General features: G+C 53.5%; 1 protein-coding gene across 1 annotated transcript in view; it reads left to right on the forward strand.

Annotated features, from left to right (window-relative positions):
• The first annotated feature begins 3,731 nt into the window (after positions 1–3,731).
• Positions 3,732–19,815, forward strand: part of LOC137595829 (metabotropic glutamate receptor 7-like) — a 50,854-nt gene continuing 34,770 nt past the window's right edge. The window contains exon 1 of the mRNA XM_068316155.1: positions 3,732–4,465. Coding sequence (XP_068172256.1) covers positions 3,962–4,465 — 504 coding nt within the window. The 5' untranslated portion in view covers positions 3,732–3,961. The remainder of the gene's footprint in view (positions 4,466–19,815) is intronic.

Genomic DNA, 19,815 nt, shown 5'->3' on the forward strand with positions numbered 1-19,815 from the left:
CCTCTCCTTTCCAGGACAAACCTCCACCTCTCTAGCTTCTCCTCCACCTGTTCCCTGCTCTCACTGCAGATCACAATGTCATCTGCAAACATCATAGTCCATGGAGATTCCTGTCTGACTATTACTACAGATATTACTTAAACTCAATCCTTGCATACGTTTCTACCGTATATTCTGTTATTATGGGATGCATAAACGTCATGTTGGGATGAACACATCCTATTAAAGCGAATCCCATGATGCACTGCTTTCTTAAGGTACCCTGAACTCTGCTAATCCTTCAGTTCTTTGATATTCATGGGCTGAAAATGTCACCTGAACGTGTTTCTGAGGTCAACAAGCTGGTCTGGAGGAGATTGATGACGGCGTGTTTCTGGTTCTCATCCCGTTAATAACTTGTTTTTTTTAACATCTTAACTTATTAATAATTTTCATCGGTAAAGGGCAGCAGGACACCATCGGAACCCCCCCCACCAACGCTTTCGTCCTGTAAATCTGAAGGACGTGGACACACCAACACGCCAGCTGGGTGTTGGTTCCACGCCTCACATCAGGTCTTCCTCCGCCCTCCGGGACTCCGCCTCCTGCTCCTGCTGTGGGTGTGCACCTGATGTGCACCTGCAGTCGTCCTACGCCGGCTATCGATCAGTTTCCTATCAATAATGAAGGAGCGGTCAGCTGTATTGACCCGTCTCAGCGGAAACATCACGTCGTCACCACGGCAACTCTGGAGGACTTCCTGCTTCAGGCGCAGCAGGTGATCCACTTCCTGCTTCAGGCGCAGCAGGTGATCCACTTCCTGCTTCAGGCGCAGCAGGTGATCCACTTCCTGCTTCAGGCGCAGCAGGTGATCCACTTCCTGCTTCAGGCGCAGCAGGTGATCCACTTCCTGTCTGATTTACTGACAGAACCGCGTTTGAATCGATTGGTTCAGGTTTTATTCACATTTACAGGATTTTCTTCCAGCCCCCCCGGTGGACCCCCCCAGACCTGGGGTTCTTCTCTTCCTGGCGACACGTTCAGGTCCATCCAGACGTTCCTGATCCTGTTCAGTAGTAAATTATTGTGTCCTCAGATTCATTCTGACACGTCTGATCAGATCGTTTCTGACTAATCAATAAGGGGGGTCCGATACAGACCCTCGTGGCCCCCCCTTCAGAACACCGTTGGGATCAAACCCAGTGATTGATCCTCTGATCCACGTTTACAGTTTCACGGCCAGCGAATCAAACGCTTCAGGCTAATCAATCAAAGCGACGATCAGAAGTGTTTGTGATCACGTGTCATTGATCAGTGATGGAACGTTTGTTACTGATCAATAAAACTCCTTTGAGTCTTCACAACAGCTTCCAGAGTTTTGGTAACATTGATCGATTACATATTGATCTGCGATCAGTTAATCAAAGGGGAACAAAAGCTGAGGGAGTTTCGGAGCCGGAGGTAACCCGGGATCCGACTACTTCCTGGACGGCGCCGACGCAGATCGATGCCATGGCCTCTCTCGCGGGGGGAACCCCCGGACGAACGCCGGCCGTAAACTCGGCTCCTGGTTGATTATTGGCAGCGTTGATCAGCTGAGGCATCGCTGGCTTTGCTCCAGGCCGCCGCTCGTCCGTCCAATCGGGTTCCGCCGGAGCGCCGCTGCCTCCAGACAGCGGCGCTGATTAATGACGGTTATTCCTCATTTTACACTCTCAAATGTCAGCGGCTGATGAGGCAGCGGCGCTAATCGCGTTCTGATGGCTCTTTATTCAGACCGGCTCGCGCTAAATGAGTGTACTCAGCGGCGCCCCGCCCCCGCAGCAACGCTGACCTTTGATTGGTGGAACGAGTCGCCCTTAAGTTGCCACGGAGTCTGTTAGCATCAGTCTGAGCCACGCTAACGCGCCTCAGTTAGCATCAGTCTGAACGACGCTAACGTGCCTCAGGTAGCTTGAGTATGAGCAACGCTAGTACGCGTTAGCTTGAGCGATGGTAATGTGCCTCAGTTAGCTTGAGCGATGCTAACGCACCTCAGGTAGCTTGAGTATGAGCAACGCTAATACGCGTTAGTTAGCTTGAGCGATGGTAATGTGCCCCAGTTAGCTTGAGCGATGCTAACGCACCTCAGTTAGCTTGAGCGATGCTAACGCACCTCAGTTAGCTTGAGCGATGCTAACGCACCTCAGTTAGCTTGAGCGATGCTAACGCACCTCAGTTAGCTTGAGCGATGCTAACGCACCTCAGTTAGCTTGAGCGATGCTAACGCACCTCAGTTAGCTTGAGCGATGCTAACGCACCTCAGTTAGCTTGAGCGATGCTAACGCACCTCAGTTAGCTTGAGCGATGCTAGCGCACCTCAGTTAGCTTGAGCGATGCTAGCGCACCTCAGTTAGCTTGAGCGATGCTAGCGCACCTCAGTTAGCTTGAGCGATGCTAACGCACCTCAGTTAGCTTGAGCGATGCTAACGTGTTTTCAGCTCCAGACAACCAGTGGTGCGTTCAGGGACTTCCGTCCAACGGATTAGCGCTGGATGCTAACAACTTCCTGTTGGCATCTGTTTCCTCCAGTGTTTGTTGGGTAAGGTTTTTCCTGCTGGATGCCCTTCCTGCCCTTCCCCATCGGGTGGATTCGAGCCAACAACCCCTGCACCACCCAGAGAGGTGGGGGCTCCCAGAATGCAACAGGAGGGGGTCACTGTTGTAAACCGGCGGGGTAAATATCTGTCGTCCCCCCCCAGGAGTGAATCACCGCAGCTCCACGCTGCAGATTTAGTTCAGATTGTTGTTGTTTATTCTGTTTACCAACAAACAAACAAACAAACAAACAAACAACAGTTCCTGATTCTATGGGGGGGGGCTGATAATTACAAGAACGCGCGTGGGTGGTGTGTGTGTGTGAGAGAGAGTGTGTGTGTGTGTGTGTGTGTGTGTGTGTGTGTGTGTGAGAGAGTGTGTGTGTGTGTGTGTGTGTGTGTGAGAGAGAGTGTGTGTGTGTGTGTGTGAGAGAGAGTGTGTGTGTGTGTGTGTGTGTGTGTGTGAGAGAGTGTGTGTGTGTGTGTGTGTGTGTGTGTGAGAGAGAGAGTGTGTGTGTGTGTGTGTGTGTGTGTGTGTGTGTGTGTGAGAGAGAGTGTGTGTGTGTGTGTGTGTGTGTGTGTGTGTGTGTGTGTGTGAGAGAGAGAGTGTGTGTGTGTGTGTGTGTGAGATTGTGTGTGTGTGTGTGTGTGTGTGTGAGAGAGAGAGTGTGTGTGTGTGTGTGTGTGAGAGAGAGAGTGTGTGTGTGTGTGTGGTAGAGGGAGAGGGAGAGAGAGAGTGGTGGGGGAGGGGGGACATCTCGCTCCTCCCGGTACCGGACAGTTTCACCGGGAGCTCCGCGGACGCCGCCGTCTTCCGCTCCTCGCTTTCCGTGCAGCGTCGGATCCCGGAGCGGCGGAACGGAGCCGCGTCACCGGGGGAACGGAGGAGGAGCGCGCGGCTCGAGGCTCCGCGCTCCCGCCATGCAGCGCGCGGTTCCTCACCTGAAGGTCCGTTTCGCGGGAAACGGAAACCCCGCGTGCTGATTACCGGCAGGTGTGAGCAGCGCGTCCGCGGCACCGCGCGTGGGCCGGTAGGAGTCACCGGGGGGGCCCGGTAGGAGTCACCGGGGGGGCCCGGTAGGAGTCACCGGGGGGGGGGGCAGTGGGAGTCACCGGGGGGGGCCCCCTAGGAGTCACGGGGGGGACCGGAGCACCGGATGGGCTCTGAAGCAACAAGCGACCGGGAGCCGCGGCGGAGGAACACTCGCTGGTGAAGCGGTCGCGGAGGTGGACGGAGGACCCCGGTCCCGGTGCCGGTGCCCCGGTCCCGGTCCCGGTGCTGTGCTCTCCCCGCCTCCCGGACCGGGATGAACTCGGTTACCGGATCGGTCCAACTGTCCTGAAGTGTCCCCGTGCGCGCGTGCGACCGGACCCGCTTCGGACCCGCTTCCACCCCCGACCGGAACATGACCGGGGCCCCGCCCCCCCGCGGACCGGGACCGGGGCTCCTCCGGGTCCTGTGGCTGCTCCGGGTCGTGGACCTGGCGCGCCCCCAGGAGCTTTACGCGCCGCACTCGATCCGCGTGGAGGGGGACGTGACGCTGGGGGGGCTGTTCCCGGTGCACGCGCGCGGGGTCGCGGGGGTCCCGTGCGGGGCCCTGCGGCGGGAGAACGGGGTGCACCGGCTGGAGGCCATGATGTTCGCGCTGGACCAGATCAACGGGGACCCCGACCTGCTGCCCAACGTCACGCTGGGGGCGCGCATCCTGGACACGTGCTCGCGCGACACGCACGCGCTCGAGCAGTCGCTCACGTTCGTTCAGGCTCTGATCCAGAAGGACACGTCGGACGTCCGGTGCACCAACGGGGAGCCCCCGGTGTTCGTCCGGCCCGAGAAGGTGGTGGGGGTCGTGGGGGCGGCGGCCAGCTCCGTGTCCATCATGGTGGCCAACATCCTGCGTCTGTTCCAGGTAGGCCGTGACGTCACACCGGGACACACACACACACACACACACACGTGTTGATGGCGTCACGGAGAAGCTACAGGACGTCTGGTTGGCTGCTGAGGTGTGTGTGTGTGACGTCACTGCCGGTTAACGGGGATCAACAGGTGGATGAAGGTGAAGGTTGTTGGTTTGAGTTCATGTTCAGAGTGTGTGTGTGTGTGTGTGTGTGTGTGTGTGTGTGTGTGTGTGTGTGTGTGTGTGTGTGTGTATCAGTGTGTGTGTATCAGTGTGTGTGTATCAGTGTGTGTGTATCAGTGTGTGTGTATCAGTGTGTGTGTGTATCAGTGTGTGTGTATCAGTGTGTGTGTGTATCAGTGTGTGTGTGTATCAGTGTGTGTGTGTATCAGTGTGTGTGTATCAGTGTGTGTGTATCAGTGTGTGTGTGTATCAGTGTGTGTGTATCAGTGTGTGTGTGTATCAGTGTGTGTGTATCAGTGTGTGTGTGTGTATCAGTGTGTGTGTGTATCAGTGTGTGTGTATCAGTGTGTGTGTGTATCAGTGTGTGTGTATCAGTGTGTGTGTGTATCAGTGTGTGTGTGTATCAGTGTGTGTGTGTATCAGTGTGTGTGTGTATCAGTGTGTGTGTGTATCAGTGTGTGTGTGTATCAGTGTGTGTGTGTATCAGTGTGTGTGTATCAGTGTGTGTGTGTGTGTATCACTGTGTGTGTGTGTGTATCACTGTGTGTGTGTGTGTATCAGTGTGTGTGTATCAGTGTGTGTGTATCAGTGTGTGTGTGTGTATCAGTGTGTGTGTATCAGTGTGTGTGTATCAGTGTGTGTGTGTATCAGTGTGTGTGTGTATCAGTGTGTGTATCAGTGTGTGTGTATCAGTGTGTGTGTGTATCAGTGTGTGTGTGTATCAGTGTGTGTGTGTATCAGTGTGTGTGTGTATCAGTGTGTGTGTATCAGTGTGTGTGTATCAGTGTGTGTGTATCAGTGTGTGTGTGTATCAGTGTGTGTGTGTATCAGTGTGTGTATCAGTGTGTGTGTATCAGTGTGTGTGTATCAGTGTGTGTGTGTGTATCAGTGTGTGTGTATCAGTGTGTGTGTGTGTATCAGTGTGTGTGTATCAGTGTGTGTGTATCAGTGTGTGTGTGTATCAGTGTGTGTGTGTATCAGTGTGTGTATCAGTGTGTGTGTGTATCAGTGTGTGTGTGTATCAGTGTGTGTGTGTATCAGTGTGTGTGTATCAGTGTGTGTGTATCAGTGTGTGTGTGTATCAGTGTGTGTGTGTATCAGTGTGTGTGTATCAGTGTGTGTGTATCAGTGTGTGTGTGTATCAGTGTGTGTGTGTATCAGTGTGTGTGTATCAGTGTGTGTGTATCAGTGTGTGTGTATCAGTGTGTGTGTATCAGTGTGTGTATCAGTGTGTGTGTATCAGTGTGTGTGTATCAGTGTGTGTGTATCAGTGTGTGTGTATCAGTGTGTGTGTATCAGTGTGTGTGTATCAGTGTGTGTGTGTATCAGTGTGTGTGTGTATCAGTGTGTGTGTATCAGTGTGTGTGTATCAGTGTGTGTGTATCAGTGTGTGTGTGTATCAGTGTGTGTGTATCAGTGTGTGTGTATCAGTGTGTGTGTATCAGTGTGTGTGTATCAGTGTGTGTATCAGTGTGTGTGTGTATCAGTGTGTGTGTATCAGTGTGTGTGTGTATCAGTGTGTGTGTATCAGTGTGTGTGTATCAGTGTGTGTGTGTATCAGTGTGTGTGTATCAGTGTGTGTGTATCAGTGTGTGTGTATCAGTGTGTGTGTATCAGTGTGTGTGTATCAGTGTGTGTGTATCAGTGTGTGTATCAGTGTGTGTGTATCAGTGTGTGTGTATCAGTGTGTGTGTATCAGTGTGTGTGTATCAGTGTGTGTGTATCAGTGTGTGTGTATCAGTGTGTGTATCAGTGTGTGTGTGTATCAGTGTGTGTGTATCAGTGTGTGTGTATCAGTGTGTGTGTATCAGTGTGTGTGTATCAGTGTGTGTATCAGTGTGTGTGTGTATCAGTGTGTGTGTATCAGTGTGTGTGTATCAGTGTGTGTGTATCAGTGTGTGTGTATCAGTGTGTGTGTATCAGTGTGTGTGTATCAGTGTGTGTATCAGTGTGTGTGTGTATCAGTGTGTGTGTATCAGTGTGTGTGTATCAGTGTGTGTGTATCAGTGTGTGTGTATCAGTGTGTGTGTATCAGTGTGTGTATCAGTGTGTGTGTGTATCAGTGTGTGTGTATCAGTGTGTGTGTATCAGTGTGTGTGTATCAGTGTGTGTGTATCAGTGTGTGTGTATCAGTGTGTGTGTGTATCAGTGTGTGTGTGTATCAGTGTGTGTGTGTATCAGTGTGTGTGTATCAGTGTGTGTGTGTATCAGTGTGTGTTTCTGTCAGCTTGCTTCTGATTTTAGTGAAATTAAATGAAAGTAGGTTAGAATTCCTTCAGAGGACAGATGTGTGTGGGGGGGGGGTTGGGGTGTGGGGGGGTTGGGGGGTGCTTACAGAACAGCCCCTCCCCCTCCTGACCTTCTGCCTTCATTTGTTCTCGTAACGTTAACGACCGTCAGAACGATGACACCAGCAAACGCCGTGTGGCGTTCATGTTCCTCCTGGAGGCGGAGCCACGACATCAGAGGAGATGGGGGCTGATGGACCTAATGAGACTAGAGGAGGTGGGGGCTGATGGACCTGATGAGACTAGAGGAGGTGGGGGCTGATGGACCTGAGGAGACTAGAGGTGGTGGGGGCTGATGGGACGTATTTCACATCTGATGTCAGACGTCAGGAAACGAGCTGCTCTGGAACAGGTTGGGATGTGTGGTTACCATGGAGATGAGACAGGTTCAAAAAATGACCTCCTTCACAAGTTCAGTCAACATCTGGCTGAGAGCCCCGCCCCCACTTTGATGTCTGAGAGTTCCTATGTCTGAGAGAAACAGGCATCCATCCATCATCCATCATCCCTCCATCATTCATCATCCATCCATCATCCATCCATCATCCATCCATCATTCATCCATCATCCATCCATCATCCATCATCCCTCCATCATTCATCATCCATCCATCATCCATCCATCATCCATCCATCATTCATCCATCATCCATCCATCATCCATCATCCCTCCATCATTCATCATCCATCCATCATCCATCCATCATCCATCCATCATTCATCCATCATCCATCCATCATCCATCCATCATCCATTCATCCATCCATCATCCATCCATCCATCCATCATCCATCCATCATCCATCCATCATCCATCCATCATCCATTCATCCATCCATCCATCATCCATCCATCATCCATCCATCATCCATCCATCCATTCATCATCCATCCATCATCCATCCATCATCCATCCATCATTCATCCATCATCCATCCATCATCCATCCATCATCCATCCATCATCCATCCATCATCCATTCATCCATCCATCCATCATTCATCCATCATCCATCCATCATCCATCCATCATCCATCCATCCATCATCCCTCCATCATCCATCCATCATCCATCCATCATCCATCCATCATCCATCCATCATCCATTCATCCATCCATCCATCATCCATCCATCATCCATCCATCCATCATCCCTCCATCCATCATCCATCCATCATCCATCCATCATCCATCCATCATCCATCCATCATCCATTCATCCATCCATCCATCATCCATCCATCATCCATTCATCCATCCATCATCATCCCTCCATCATCCCTCCATCATTCATCCATCCATCATCCATCCATCATCCCTCCTTGTCCACAGCTCTGCTCTGATTGGTTCTGATGTCGTTTAGTTCACGAACGTTTAGAGGAAACCGACGTGAATCTCAGCGATGACGAATCGCTGCACACCGTCACTCCATTGGTTACCTGTGGATGCCCCGCCCCCTCCCCTTCCTTCCCAGGTGATTGGCTCTCTGATATGGCGGTACGTAATGGGACGCCCCCCATGAGGATGAGAGGAAAATAAAAGTCTTTTAGGAGCCAGAGGTGGTCGCCAGCTGTACGAGCGGCGGCAGCTGGTGGGCGGGGCTGCCCAGCGCAGCCCATTAGCCCCCCCAGTGAATTATGGCCCCGCCGTACATGACATTAATGTCCATAACGGCGCTCAGCGGGTCGCAGGACGACATCACATCCTGTCACCATCGATTTCGCTCCTCGCGCTTCAGCGACGACGAGAAACACCATCGATCGGGTTAAACCGCCGGATTTACGGCGCCGCCGCTACCGTGTCACCGGCACCGCGTGTTCTCCAGCTGATCAGCTGACTGACGCGTCACGCGTGTTCATCACAACCCCCTGGCACGCTGGGGTTTATGGGTAAACGCCCACCTCGACCGACGGGTCGCCCGGCAGCTTTGATGTCGACAATTGTGGTAAACAAAGCATCTCAGTTCTGGACGGTCCCTGCTGGGGGGGTCCCTGCTGGGGGGGTCCCTGCTGGGGGGGTCCCTGCTGGGGGGGTTCCTGCTGGGGGGGTCCCTGCTGGTGCCTTCTGTCAGGAGTTCCCGCCCACCTCGTTTCTGGGGTTGTTATTGGAGGACGGTCTCTTCTTTGGCGTTGATGCTTCAGCATCTTCACGTGGGGGTGGGGGGCGTGGGGTGGGGGGTGTGGGGGATGTGGGGGTGGGGGGGTGTGGGGTGGGGGGTGTGGGGGATGTGGGGGGCGTGGGGGTGGGGGGGTGTGGGGTGGGGGGTGTGGGGGATGTGGGGGGCGTGGGGGTGGGGTGAGGTGTGGGGGGTGTGGGGGCGTCCTTCCTGCCGGAAACCGAGGAAACCGCTTAAACGGCCAATGAGGTCACGGTGAACTTCACAACAATGCTTCAGGCAGCTTTGATGTCTCCGCCCCCATCTGCAGGCGCTTGGAAGGGGCTTTGATGTCAGATTGTTGTTGTTGTACCCGTCGCCTAGCAACCGCCCCCAGGGGGCGACACTACCCTTTAAACACACATCTATTATCACACATCACGACGCCTCGTTATGTCACTGCAGTGCAGCTCCGCCCCCGTCATTGCCAGCGAGAGGCGGGACTCTGGACCAGACTGATGGAGCCACGCCCTGATGGGCGGGACTCAAACCCCTGCTGGCAGCAGCTCCTCTAATAAAAGTCCAAGCTGTTCGATTTTGTGCAGCGAAATTAAAGTGATTCCAGTCCAACAGGAAGTGGTTCTGCCCCCGGAGTCTACACTCTGATCCCAGCGCCAGGCGAGCTCTGATGCTCCAGAGTCGCCAGCAGGGGGCGACAGTGTGGATCCACCGCCTGGCTTCAGTTGTTTTAATGCTACTAGTCATGTAAAAATAATCTGAGCACGTTAGCATGCTAGCTGCCCTTTCACACTGTATGTGGGTGAAATGCTGCTATGAGCTAATGCTAACGTCGGTAGCAGCCGTTGAGAGAGCCATTGTATGATTTTAAAGAGAGAGACTTCTTATATCACAGGATGGCTAGTCGTGCTAACGCTAACAGATCAACACACAACAAGAACAATAGGTTAGCATTGTAGGAAAACCATGATGTGCTATTTGTCTGCTAGCGTAGCAGCGTTAGCTCTGTGGAGCCCAGTCTGCTAGCGTAGCATTATATATAGCGTTAGCTCACTCATGCGGACTCAGTAGCCCGTCCTCTATTAGCCTGGAGCGCCTTCTCGGGGGGCGGGGGGCGTCTGGCCCCCCCTCCAGGTGCTGTTCTCCACAGACCCTCGGCGATGAACACAGAGCGGAAGCTCATTATGGTCTGCCTGACGCTAACGCTATCACACGTTACACCGGTTCCCATCTGATCCGCGGCAGCTGATATTAGCTCCTTTCTCTCGGGACCTGAGCATGCTAACGAGGCGCCGTGGACGTGAAATGGATCCTATTGATGGACAGGATCAGCTGGTCACATGACCTGAGAGGCGTGGCCTCCACGTGGAGTCAGGGGGCGGGGTTCCGCTTTAGGCGAGGATCCAGTCAGGCAGTGTGAGCGGCGCTGACGGAGGCGAAACGTTAGCGGCGTTCTTCCTCCTGCCTGAACCCAACCAGCTGCTAGCCATGCTAACAGCAGGACTGCACAACGTAGGTCCGTCGCTATGACAACTACTTATCTCCTTGATGGATTGCTGTAAAGTTTTGAACGACTTTGCTGCTCGCAGGACGCTACCGCTAGCGTTTCCTTTCGGTGCTACCGTTAGCATCAGAAAATAAGGAGTAGAAGTAAAAACATCTCACAGCCTCATCTGTCCCAGGATTTAATGCCGCCAGGGCTATTAGCATTAGCATTCCCATTAGACTCAGCTATACTTACTGCTATTTATGCATGTGATGGTGCAGCTATTAGCATTGTACCTGCTAACCATGATGTTAATGTGATTTTATGAGCTCATGCAGACATCAGTTAGCCTTTGCTAACATATAAACATGGAGTTAAGATGCTAACAGCCCACAGCTTCAGCGTTAAACTGTGTTCCCCTGCTAGCTTTTATCCCACGACATCAATGAAACCTGATCAACTGATCGACACACTGATCAATTAAAATACCTTTGGGTTTAAGATGTTAGCATTTACCTCGCAGGGCTAAATGTTAGCACTTAGCTGGCAGGGCTACGTGTTAGCCTTTAGCTCACAGAATCAAGAAGTGTTCAACTTTATTTTGTTTTATTTTGACACCAAATGCTTCTGGCCCCGCCCACATTAGCACACATCACATGACCTCCGTCTCGACTCGTTGCCGCCATAAACCGGGGCGTTGGGACCGCTTGTCAGCCGCCATCGCCTCGCTGGTGCTGTAACGAGGGTTCCCCCAGACACACACACACACACACACACACACACACACACACACACACACACACACACAAACACGCACACAAACACACACGCACACACACACACACACATACAGACACACACACACAAACACACACACACACACACACACACACTCTGGATCAATACCGTCTCCATTCTCGCTCTGATGTTCATCAGGATTGAATTTGTTCGGCATTAACTCGAGTGTGTGTGTGTGTGTGTGTGTGTGTGTGTGTGTGTGTGTGTGTGTGTGTGTGTGTGTGTGTGTGTGTGTCTGTGTGTGTGTGTGACAGCTGACAGGACGCTTCATGAGTAGATCAGTCGTCTCGTCTTGAGGTCCTGTCAGTTTTTCACTTTAGTGCCTGTTTGTTTGGGATGGAACCAAAAACCCACAAACCCCCCCCGTCCCTCCATACGCCCCCTTACCCCCCCGTCCCTCCATACGCCCCCTTGCCCCCCCCGTCCCTCCATACGCTGATCCGGGCTGATCAATCGGTTGCGGGGGGTTAACTCCTGGTGCGCCAGTGATAGGAAACAGAGCCGACTGAAACCTTTAAAAGGATCAATTAGAATCACAAAATCAATCCTGATAGGTCAGGACATGGTCATGTGACCAGGTGGGTTGAACCCGTGGGGATGGTAGAACCTCTGGGGGGTGGAGGGAGCTGAACCCCCCCCCAGCTTTGATGTCTTCATCTCGGCTGTGAAACATGGATCTGATGAGGCGCTCGTCGCCGTGGCGACCGGCTGAACAGGTCCTCATGCGGTGGAGACGGGTTCCAGTGGGGGAACGTCCTGCTAACATTAAGCTAACGTCCTGCTAATGTCCTGCTAACGTTATGCTAATATTCCACTAATGGTTCTGCTAGCATCCTGCTAATGTTCTGTTAACGGTTCTGGTAACGTTCTGCTAGCATTGTGCTAGCGTTCTGTTAGCGTTGTGCTAGCATTGTGCTAGCGGTTGTCCTTGTCTTCGGAGCCGTTACTCCTGGACCTGAACTCGTCTCGTCAGCTCGTCTTTCATTGGTTGTTGACTCAGCACCAGCGCCCTGTTAAAGAGCCAATAGTAGCCTTAGCGCAGCTGAGCCCCGCCCTCACCCCAGGCTGGGGCCAATAGGAATGCACACAGTTTCACGGAGGGGACGTTTCCTGGTTTCCCTGCGCCGCTGTCTCCCTCCGCTGCGTCTGAGTGACTTCAGTGATTCTCGTTTCCCTGAGTCACTGATTTAGAGCTGGGGGGCGTGGGGGGCGTGGGGGGGCGGTGACCTCGCGTCCCTCCATCCGTGTGAATCATCCTGTCAGAACTAATCCCACAGCGGGTCTGGAGAACCGGGGGGGACTAATTCCTGCAGTCAGGCGTGTGGTCCGGTGCACAGGTGTCACGTGGCCCCGCCCGCCTCCGGGGGGGGTTGGGGGGGGTGGAAAGAGTCGTCCACGGAGTGTCGGCAGCGGGACGGGAAGCTGGTTCATGTCTGTGTATATATACAGTATATAGACATTGCTGTCGTCCCTGTGTCTCCTGTCGGTCCCTGTGCCTCCTGTCGGTCCCTGTGCCTCCTGTCGGTCCCTGTGTCTCCTGTCGGTCCCTGTGTCTCCTGTCGGTCCCTGTGTCTCCTGTCGGTCCCTGTGTCTCCTGTCGGTCCCTGTGTCTCCTGTCGGTCCCTGTGTCTCCTGTCGGTCCCTGTGTCTCCTGTCGTCCCTGTGTCTCCTGTCGGTCCCTGTGTCTCCTGTCGGTCCCTGTGTCTCCTGTCGGTCCCTGTGTCTCCTGTCGGTCCCTGTGTCTCCTGTCGGTCCCTGTGTCTCCTGTCGGTCCCTGTGTCTCCTGTCGGTCCCTGTGTCTCCTGTCGGTCCCTGTGTCTCCTGTCGGTCCCTGTGTCTCCTGTCGTCCCTGTGTCTCCTGTCGTCCCTGTGCCTCCTGTCGGTCCCTGTGTCTCCTGTCGGTCCCTGTGCCTCCTGTCGGTCCCTGTGCCTCCTGTCGGTCCCTGTGTCTCCTGTCGTCCCTGTGTCTCCTGTCGTCCCTGTGCCTCCTGTCGGTCCCTGTGCCTCCTGTCGGTCCCTGTGCCTCCTGTCGGTCCCTGTGTCTCCTGTCGTCCCTGTGTCTCCTGTCGTCCCTGTGCCTCCTGTCCGTCCCTGTGCCTCCTGTCGGTCCCTGTGTCTCCTGTCGTCCCTGTGTCTCCTGTCGTCCCTGTGTCTCCTGTCGTCCCTGTGTCTCCTGTCGGTCCCTGTGTCTCCTGTCGGTCCCTGTGTCTCCTGTCGGTCCCTGTGTCTCCTGTCGGTCCCTGTGTCTCCTGTCGGTCCCTGTGTCTCCTGTCGGTCCCTGTGTCTCCTGTCGGTCCCTGTGCCTCCTGTCGGTCCCTGTGTCTCCTGTCGTCCCTGTGCCTCCTGTTGTCCCTGTGCCTCCTGTCGGTCCCTGTGTCTCCTGTCAGTCCCTGTGTCTCCTGTCGGTCCCTGTCTCTCCTGTCGTCCCTGTGTCTCCTGTCGTCCCTGTGCCTCCTGTCGGTCCCTGTGTCTCCTGTCGGTCCCTGTGCCTCCTGTCGGTCCCTGTGCCTCCTGTCGGTCCCTGTGTCTCCTGTCGTCCCTGTGTCTCCTGTCGTCCCTGTGCCTCCTGTCGGTCCCTGTGCCTCCTGTCGGTCCCTGTGCCTCCTGTCGGTCCCTGTGTCTCCTGTCGTCCCTGTGTCTCCTGTCGTCCCTGTGCCTCCTGTCGGTCCCTGTGCCTCCTGTCGGTCCCTGTGTCTCCTGTCGTCCCTGTGTCTCCTGTCGTCCCTGTGCCTCGTTGGCGTCCTGCTGCAGTGACTCTTCAAACAGGAAGTGCTTCCAGCTGTTATTTCCTGTCGCTCTAATCAAGCAGCAGAATCACATTTTCAGCTCAGCGGGTCTCAAACGCACAAACCGACCAATCAGAGGCAGCGATTTATCGCTCGGCAACGGCGGCGCTGATCAGGACACAAACAGCGTTCAGGATCGTGATGAGCCAACAACCCGCCTGCAAACGACCCTTACATCCAACCGACCGTTACATCCAACTGACCGTTACATCCAACCGACCCGCCGCTCATCCCTTTCTGTTCTGGATCAATCCCATGATGCTTTGCTCAGAACGACACGGCGTTCCCTCGCCGATGACCTCTGACACAAACGTTTTTGCGTCATCATCAGCTTCTTCCTGATTGGCCGTCCTCTGTTCCGTCACTGGATCGGCCTGGTTTCCACTGGCGAGCTCCGCCTCTGTGGAGGGGCGGAGCCAGAACACGTTAACCCCCGAAGAACTGGACAGGATCCGTTTCAGTTTAAACTTCATCAAACCGAAGGATCCTATTGGCTGATGTGAGGGGTGTGGCCTGACGTGACCTGATTAAACTGAGTAGCTGCCCCCCCCCCCGTTGTTTCCTGCTGGTTTTGCTCCGTCAGCGTCTTTCATGATGTTTCATGTTTAATTCCCTCACTAGGGCTGAAACACTGAACTCTGTTCAGGACGGTTCTTTTCGAGCGTGTTCAAGTTGCTTTGGTAACACCTTGACAGCGTGTCGCTCCGCTGCGCGGCGCCGCCCTGCTGGAACAACCTGACTTCCTGTTAGCGGTGGTCTCATTACCAATGGCGTGGCGGCGGCGTCTAAGGCCCCGCCCAGTCGTCTGCTGTGACGAATCGATGTCAAACCGGGTCAGAGCGATGAAGATGGAGCTGCAGACGCCTGATTGGCCGACGCCCCTTTGACCCTGCTGGAACGCGACGCTTCCAGCGAGTCGACGTGTTGCGTCTGTTCCTGAAGGCTGTAGCCGGCGTGTCGGCTGCTAGCCGCGGGCTAGCGCTTGCATGCTAATGGGATGCTAATAATAGCGAAAGGCAAACAGGTTAAGGTAGAGGAGACGAGGGGGAGGGGTTCCAAGCAGGATGGGAGGAGCCTGGTGGACAGGATAGGAAGACGATCACAGATAATGGTTCTCATCTTCTTCTGATGTTCAACGCATTGACCAATCAGAGAGCAGCGTTTAAATCCTGCTTGTGGGGCGGAGCTTTAACGTCATACTTTAACAAGGATTCGTGCTGAGTGTCACCTGACAGGTAAAGGTGAACATCATCTGCATAAAGACTATGAGGTCACCAGGTGTGTCTCTGTCCCCGCCTCCATGGCCACGCCCCTTTGTTATCTGGGAGCCGCAGCTCTGTGGGGAACAGATGGTTTGGCGAGTGGCTTTGATGTCTGACTCCGCCCCCATATACAGATGGAGTCACGGGTCACTTTGATGTCTGACCCCGCCTCCGTCTACATGCGTGGCGGTGGCTTTGATGTAGGACGCCCCTAAACGTGACAAAAGACACGCGTGTGGTCGCTCAGACTGAACCCAATAATGGAATGCGGCCCCGCTGGTTTTATCATTCCCCACTTCCTGCCCCCCCTACACTTTATCGATGGGGCGGCGCCCGATTGATGGGGCGGTGCCCGAGGGTCACGGATAAGGACCGACTTAACATGACGAGCGTACCGCTAGCGCTGCGACGCGCTAAAACCTGTCTGCTCACACAAACGTGTTTGCTAATGTAAAAAGAAGCGGTGCGGCTAACTGCATGATGTTAGCATGCTAACATTTTAACCTTAACAATTAGCAGTGGAGCTCAAGCTAGGACGACATTTAGTCACATGACTTTTATGACATGATATAAAATAATGTATAGGTTTAAGTTAAACTCGACTCTCTGAGACGTAACTTTGATGTTTTTTTCTTGAAAAAGTTTCGCATTTCATGTGTGAAAAATTTCGGTCGCCCCGCTCCGGGTTCACGGGGTGACGCCTCGTTAGCAAACTGCAGCCAAACGCATCGATTTGGAATTAATTTGTTAAATTTTGCAGAAGCAGTCGTTGGCGTGAACTCGTCCCCTGGAAGCGGCGCCGGGCGGATCGATGTCCTTCGATAGCTGGCGCCGCAACGGGCCCGTTACCATGGGAACGCGGGATTCATTAAGACGGAATAAGGAAAACAAATCCAATTAGTTATTTTGAAAACGTTCTGGAATCAAACGTCGTGTTTCCAGACGGATCGTAACGCCGTCGGGGAAAGTTAGCGATTAGCATTTTACCGTTAGCGAACAACAACTTCTGTCAGGAGTTTTGTCGCTGACTTCCTCTTTAGCTTCGTGATCTTCATGAAGCTTCATTCCTGTCGATGAGCCGGCGTCCCACTCGGGGTGTACCCCACCTGTCGCCCGTGAACCCAGACAGATGAGACTATTGCGGCCGTCGTCGGACGCGCTGAACGTTTCCTCGCACCCCGACAGGAAACACGCAGCGCCTGACTTCCTGTTCCAGTCGAGCGCGACAGAAATGAAATCAATGAACGTTTAGTTTTGTCACCTGAACCCCCGCCCCCCCAGACGGGTTCGGTTCAGAATGAATGTTGGCACGCAGTAAAAGCAGCTCAATTATGCGCGGCTGTGACTGGAAGTGAAAGGATTCTGTCATCCTGTCATCCCGACGCCGACATCAGCGCCGCCGCCGCCGCCAACCCCAACAGGACGGCTGTTTGCGGTGATTCATGGTAAACACAGAATCGCTGCACCGGTTTTGTTCGCCGTGAACAAAAGCCTGTTTGTTGTGGAGAATAAATATCCTCTTCTGCTGCGCCGGAGCCTCTTTGTGTGACGCCGGGGATTCGAGCTGCGCCGCTGCCTCCTTTAGGTAAACGACTGCGGGTCGTTCCACGAGTGTTTGTGTTGGTTTGTTGACGGCGGAGCTAACATTTAGTCATGAGGTGTCACCAGCTAACCTGCTATTAGCCTTCAGAGGAAGCTACATGCTAAAATGCTAACATCTGTCCGAGGAAAATGAATCGTTAGCATGCTAGCTTAGCTTCATAGCGACCCTGGAACGCCTACGGTAGAACATCACAAGTGTTAGCATGCTAACTTAGCTTCATAGCGACCCTGGAATGCCTACGGTAGAACATCACAAGTGTTAGCATGCTAACTTAGCTTCATAGCGACCCTGGAATGCCTACGGTAGAACATCACAAGTGTTAGCATGCTAACTTAGCTTCATAGCGACCCTGGAAAGCCTACGGTAGAACATCACAAGTGTGTCCAAACACCAGATGTTCCTGGTGGTCAGAGCGTCTGAGTTAGCATTAGTGCCTTTAGCGCACTGCTAGCCGTTGGTTCCAGAACAAAGACGTGAATCAGTCGGTTTTAGTCGTTCAAACGGAGCCAAACGTCGTAAAATGATGCAACAGCCAATAAAAAGCAGCAATAAGAGGCGGCAGGGATTGAGGCCAGACGGCGACCAAAGGCATGATGGGACGTGATCAGGAGGCGACCAGGCAGAGGAAGAGGAGGGTGAGACTTCCTGTCTGGCGTCCGGGTTGGACATCTTTTAATTGGACCGTCGTACCTCGGAGGTCCCGCCCTCTGGCGTCGGTGTCATGCCCCCCCGCTGGACCGGAGTGTTTTATCACGCTGTTGTCAAAGGTCAAAGGTCGGACCAGCAGCGATGAAATCCTGATCGAAAACAGAAATGTTTTCCGTCCACTTCCTGTTGGGGTCGTCCAGCTGTTAGGAGGATGCTGACATCACATGACTCCGCCTCCAGGTACCTTGAATAAATGTGGTTTGTTCAGGTTCAGGTGAGGTACAGGTGCTGCTCTGTTGAGGTGAAGGTGACGGGTCACATGTTCGGTCCTGATGACGCCACCCCCCCCGCCACAGGAAGTTGAACTCGACAGCTTCAAATTAAAAGCGGGTGTGATTGGTGCTCGTCGGAGCGCTTGGTGGCAGCTGGTTGGATAATGAGATGCGTGTCGTCCAATCGAGCGGCGCTAACGACTCGGACCGCCGGCTGAAGAAGCGCCGCGTCAGCGGAATTTAATTAAACGTGATCTGTCAGGAAGTCGTGGAGGAACCGGCTTTTATTCTGGAGCTCGTTATCTCTGTTAGCCGCGGCTGCAGCGTTACCGCGGCAACACGGCGGCTGTCATGTTTACACAGGAAACACCGGCGGCGGCAGGGGCGGTTCGTGTCGCCGCACGTTTACGGTTCATCACCACCGGTCCCTTTGATTCCTTCACCTCCACTGGTAGCGCGTTAATGCTAATGGTAGCGCGTTAGTGCTAATGGTAGCGCGTTAGTGCTAATGGTAGCGCGTTAGTGCTACCGGTTGCGTGTTGACGCTACTGGTAACCAGTAGATGCTACCGGTAGTGTGTTGATGCTACCGGTAGCATACCTTTAGAGTCAGCTGTTGATGTTGATCCACTGTAGCTACTTTAGCATGTAGCATGTAGCCTTAGAGTGAAGGAGGAGGGAGGAGTTATTGTGGTCAGAGTCAGAGTTGTCATCAGAGAGATGTTCACCACTACCACTAACTCCACTAGCTTTAGCTTTAGCATCATGATAAACAGTGAAGTATCCATCCCAGTGGTACCAGTACTATGAGGTACTGTGTACTACTCAGTACTAAATACTGAAGGTACTCCAGTCTGAGACTCACAGATGTTCTCTTGTCGCGGAGCTCCTGTCCAACCAGACGTGGACGTGACTGATTTAAACAGGAGTGTAATTAATTCTGATTGGCTCGTGAGGCTGCTGGTCCAGATGTGACCAGTTAAAGAAACACGACCACAATCAAGTGTTCTGCTGCACCATCTGGTGGGGGGGGCTGATTAAAACACTGCTGTAAGGGGGGAACTGAAAAATTAATGTGACAGAGACAAAGCAGGACCTGCTGGGAGGGGCCAACTTAATGCCCCCCCCCCCGAGTGAAGCAATAGCGTCCCTCAACGTCTGAACAACCACGAAGCTTCAACACGTGGTAAAGAACCAGATCCGGTCTCACTGATGTATCCATCTATTGTGGGTTCTATTGTGGGTTCTATTGTGGGTTCTATTGTGGGTTCTATTGTGGGTTCTATTGTGGGTTCTACTGTACCTCAGGGGGTGTGGTCTGTTTTTTGTGCTGTTTTAACTCCAGGAAGTTGCTCCTTGTTTCGGAGGCGGTGAACAGTGGTGAAGTTTAGCGCCCCCTCCTGTACACGTAAGCGCTCCTGCAGCGCCGCTACGCTAACCCTGATGCGTGCAGCCGCAGCGCTAACACCCACACGTGGTCACAGATTCAGCAGCGGTGCTTTTATTTACCGCTGGCCGTTAGCGTAGCAGATAGCATCAGGCTGTGTTTCCTTGGCGTTTACGAAGCAGCATTTATCAAGCGCTCCCGCTGACCTTTAGCTCCGCCCGGGAGATTAAATCCACACCTCGGCCTCCAAAAAGTCTCCGCTGACTCGCCGGGACGCGAACACGCGGCTGCTGACGAAGGACGCTTCATCATCCTCGCGTTCATTATCGCCGCTGTCATCGGGAAAGCGCTGACTCGCCCGTTTGGCTGCCTGTTTCCTTGTTTGCCTAAAAGCTTTGTTTCCTCCAGTGACACCACGTGTTGTCCCGCGCTAGTTAGCATTTAGCTGCTGCATCATTAATGTGTCCACAGTCACCTTTACACAGCGCTATGGACAAGACATGCTAACATGCTAACTCCTGTATGTGCTGAATGCGCTG

This window comes from Antennarius striatus, chromosome 5, assembly GCF_040054535.1.
Source record: "Antennarius striatus isolate MH-2024 chromosome 5, ASM4005453v1, whole genome shotgun sequence".
NCBI lineage: Eukaryota > Metazoa > Chordata > Actinopteri > Lophiiformes > Antennariidae > Antennarius > Antennarius striatus.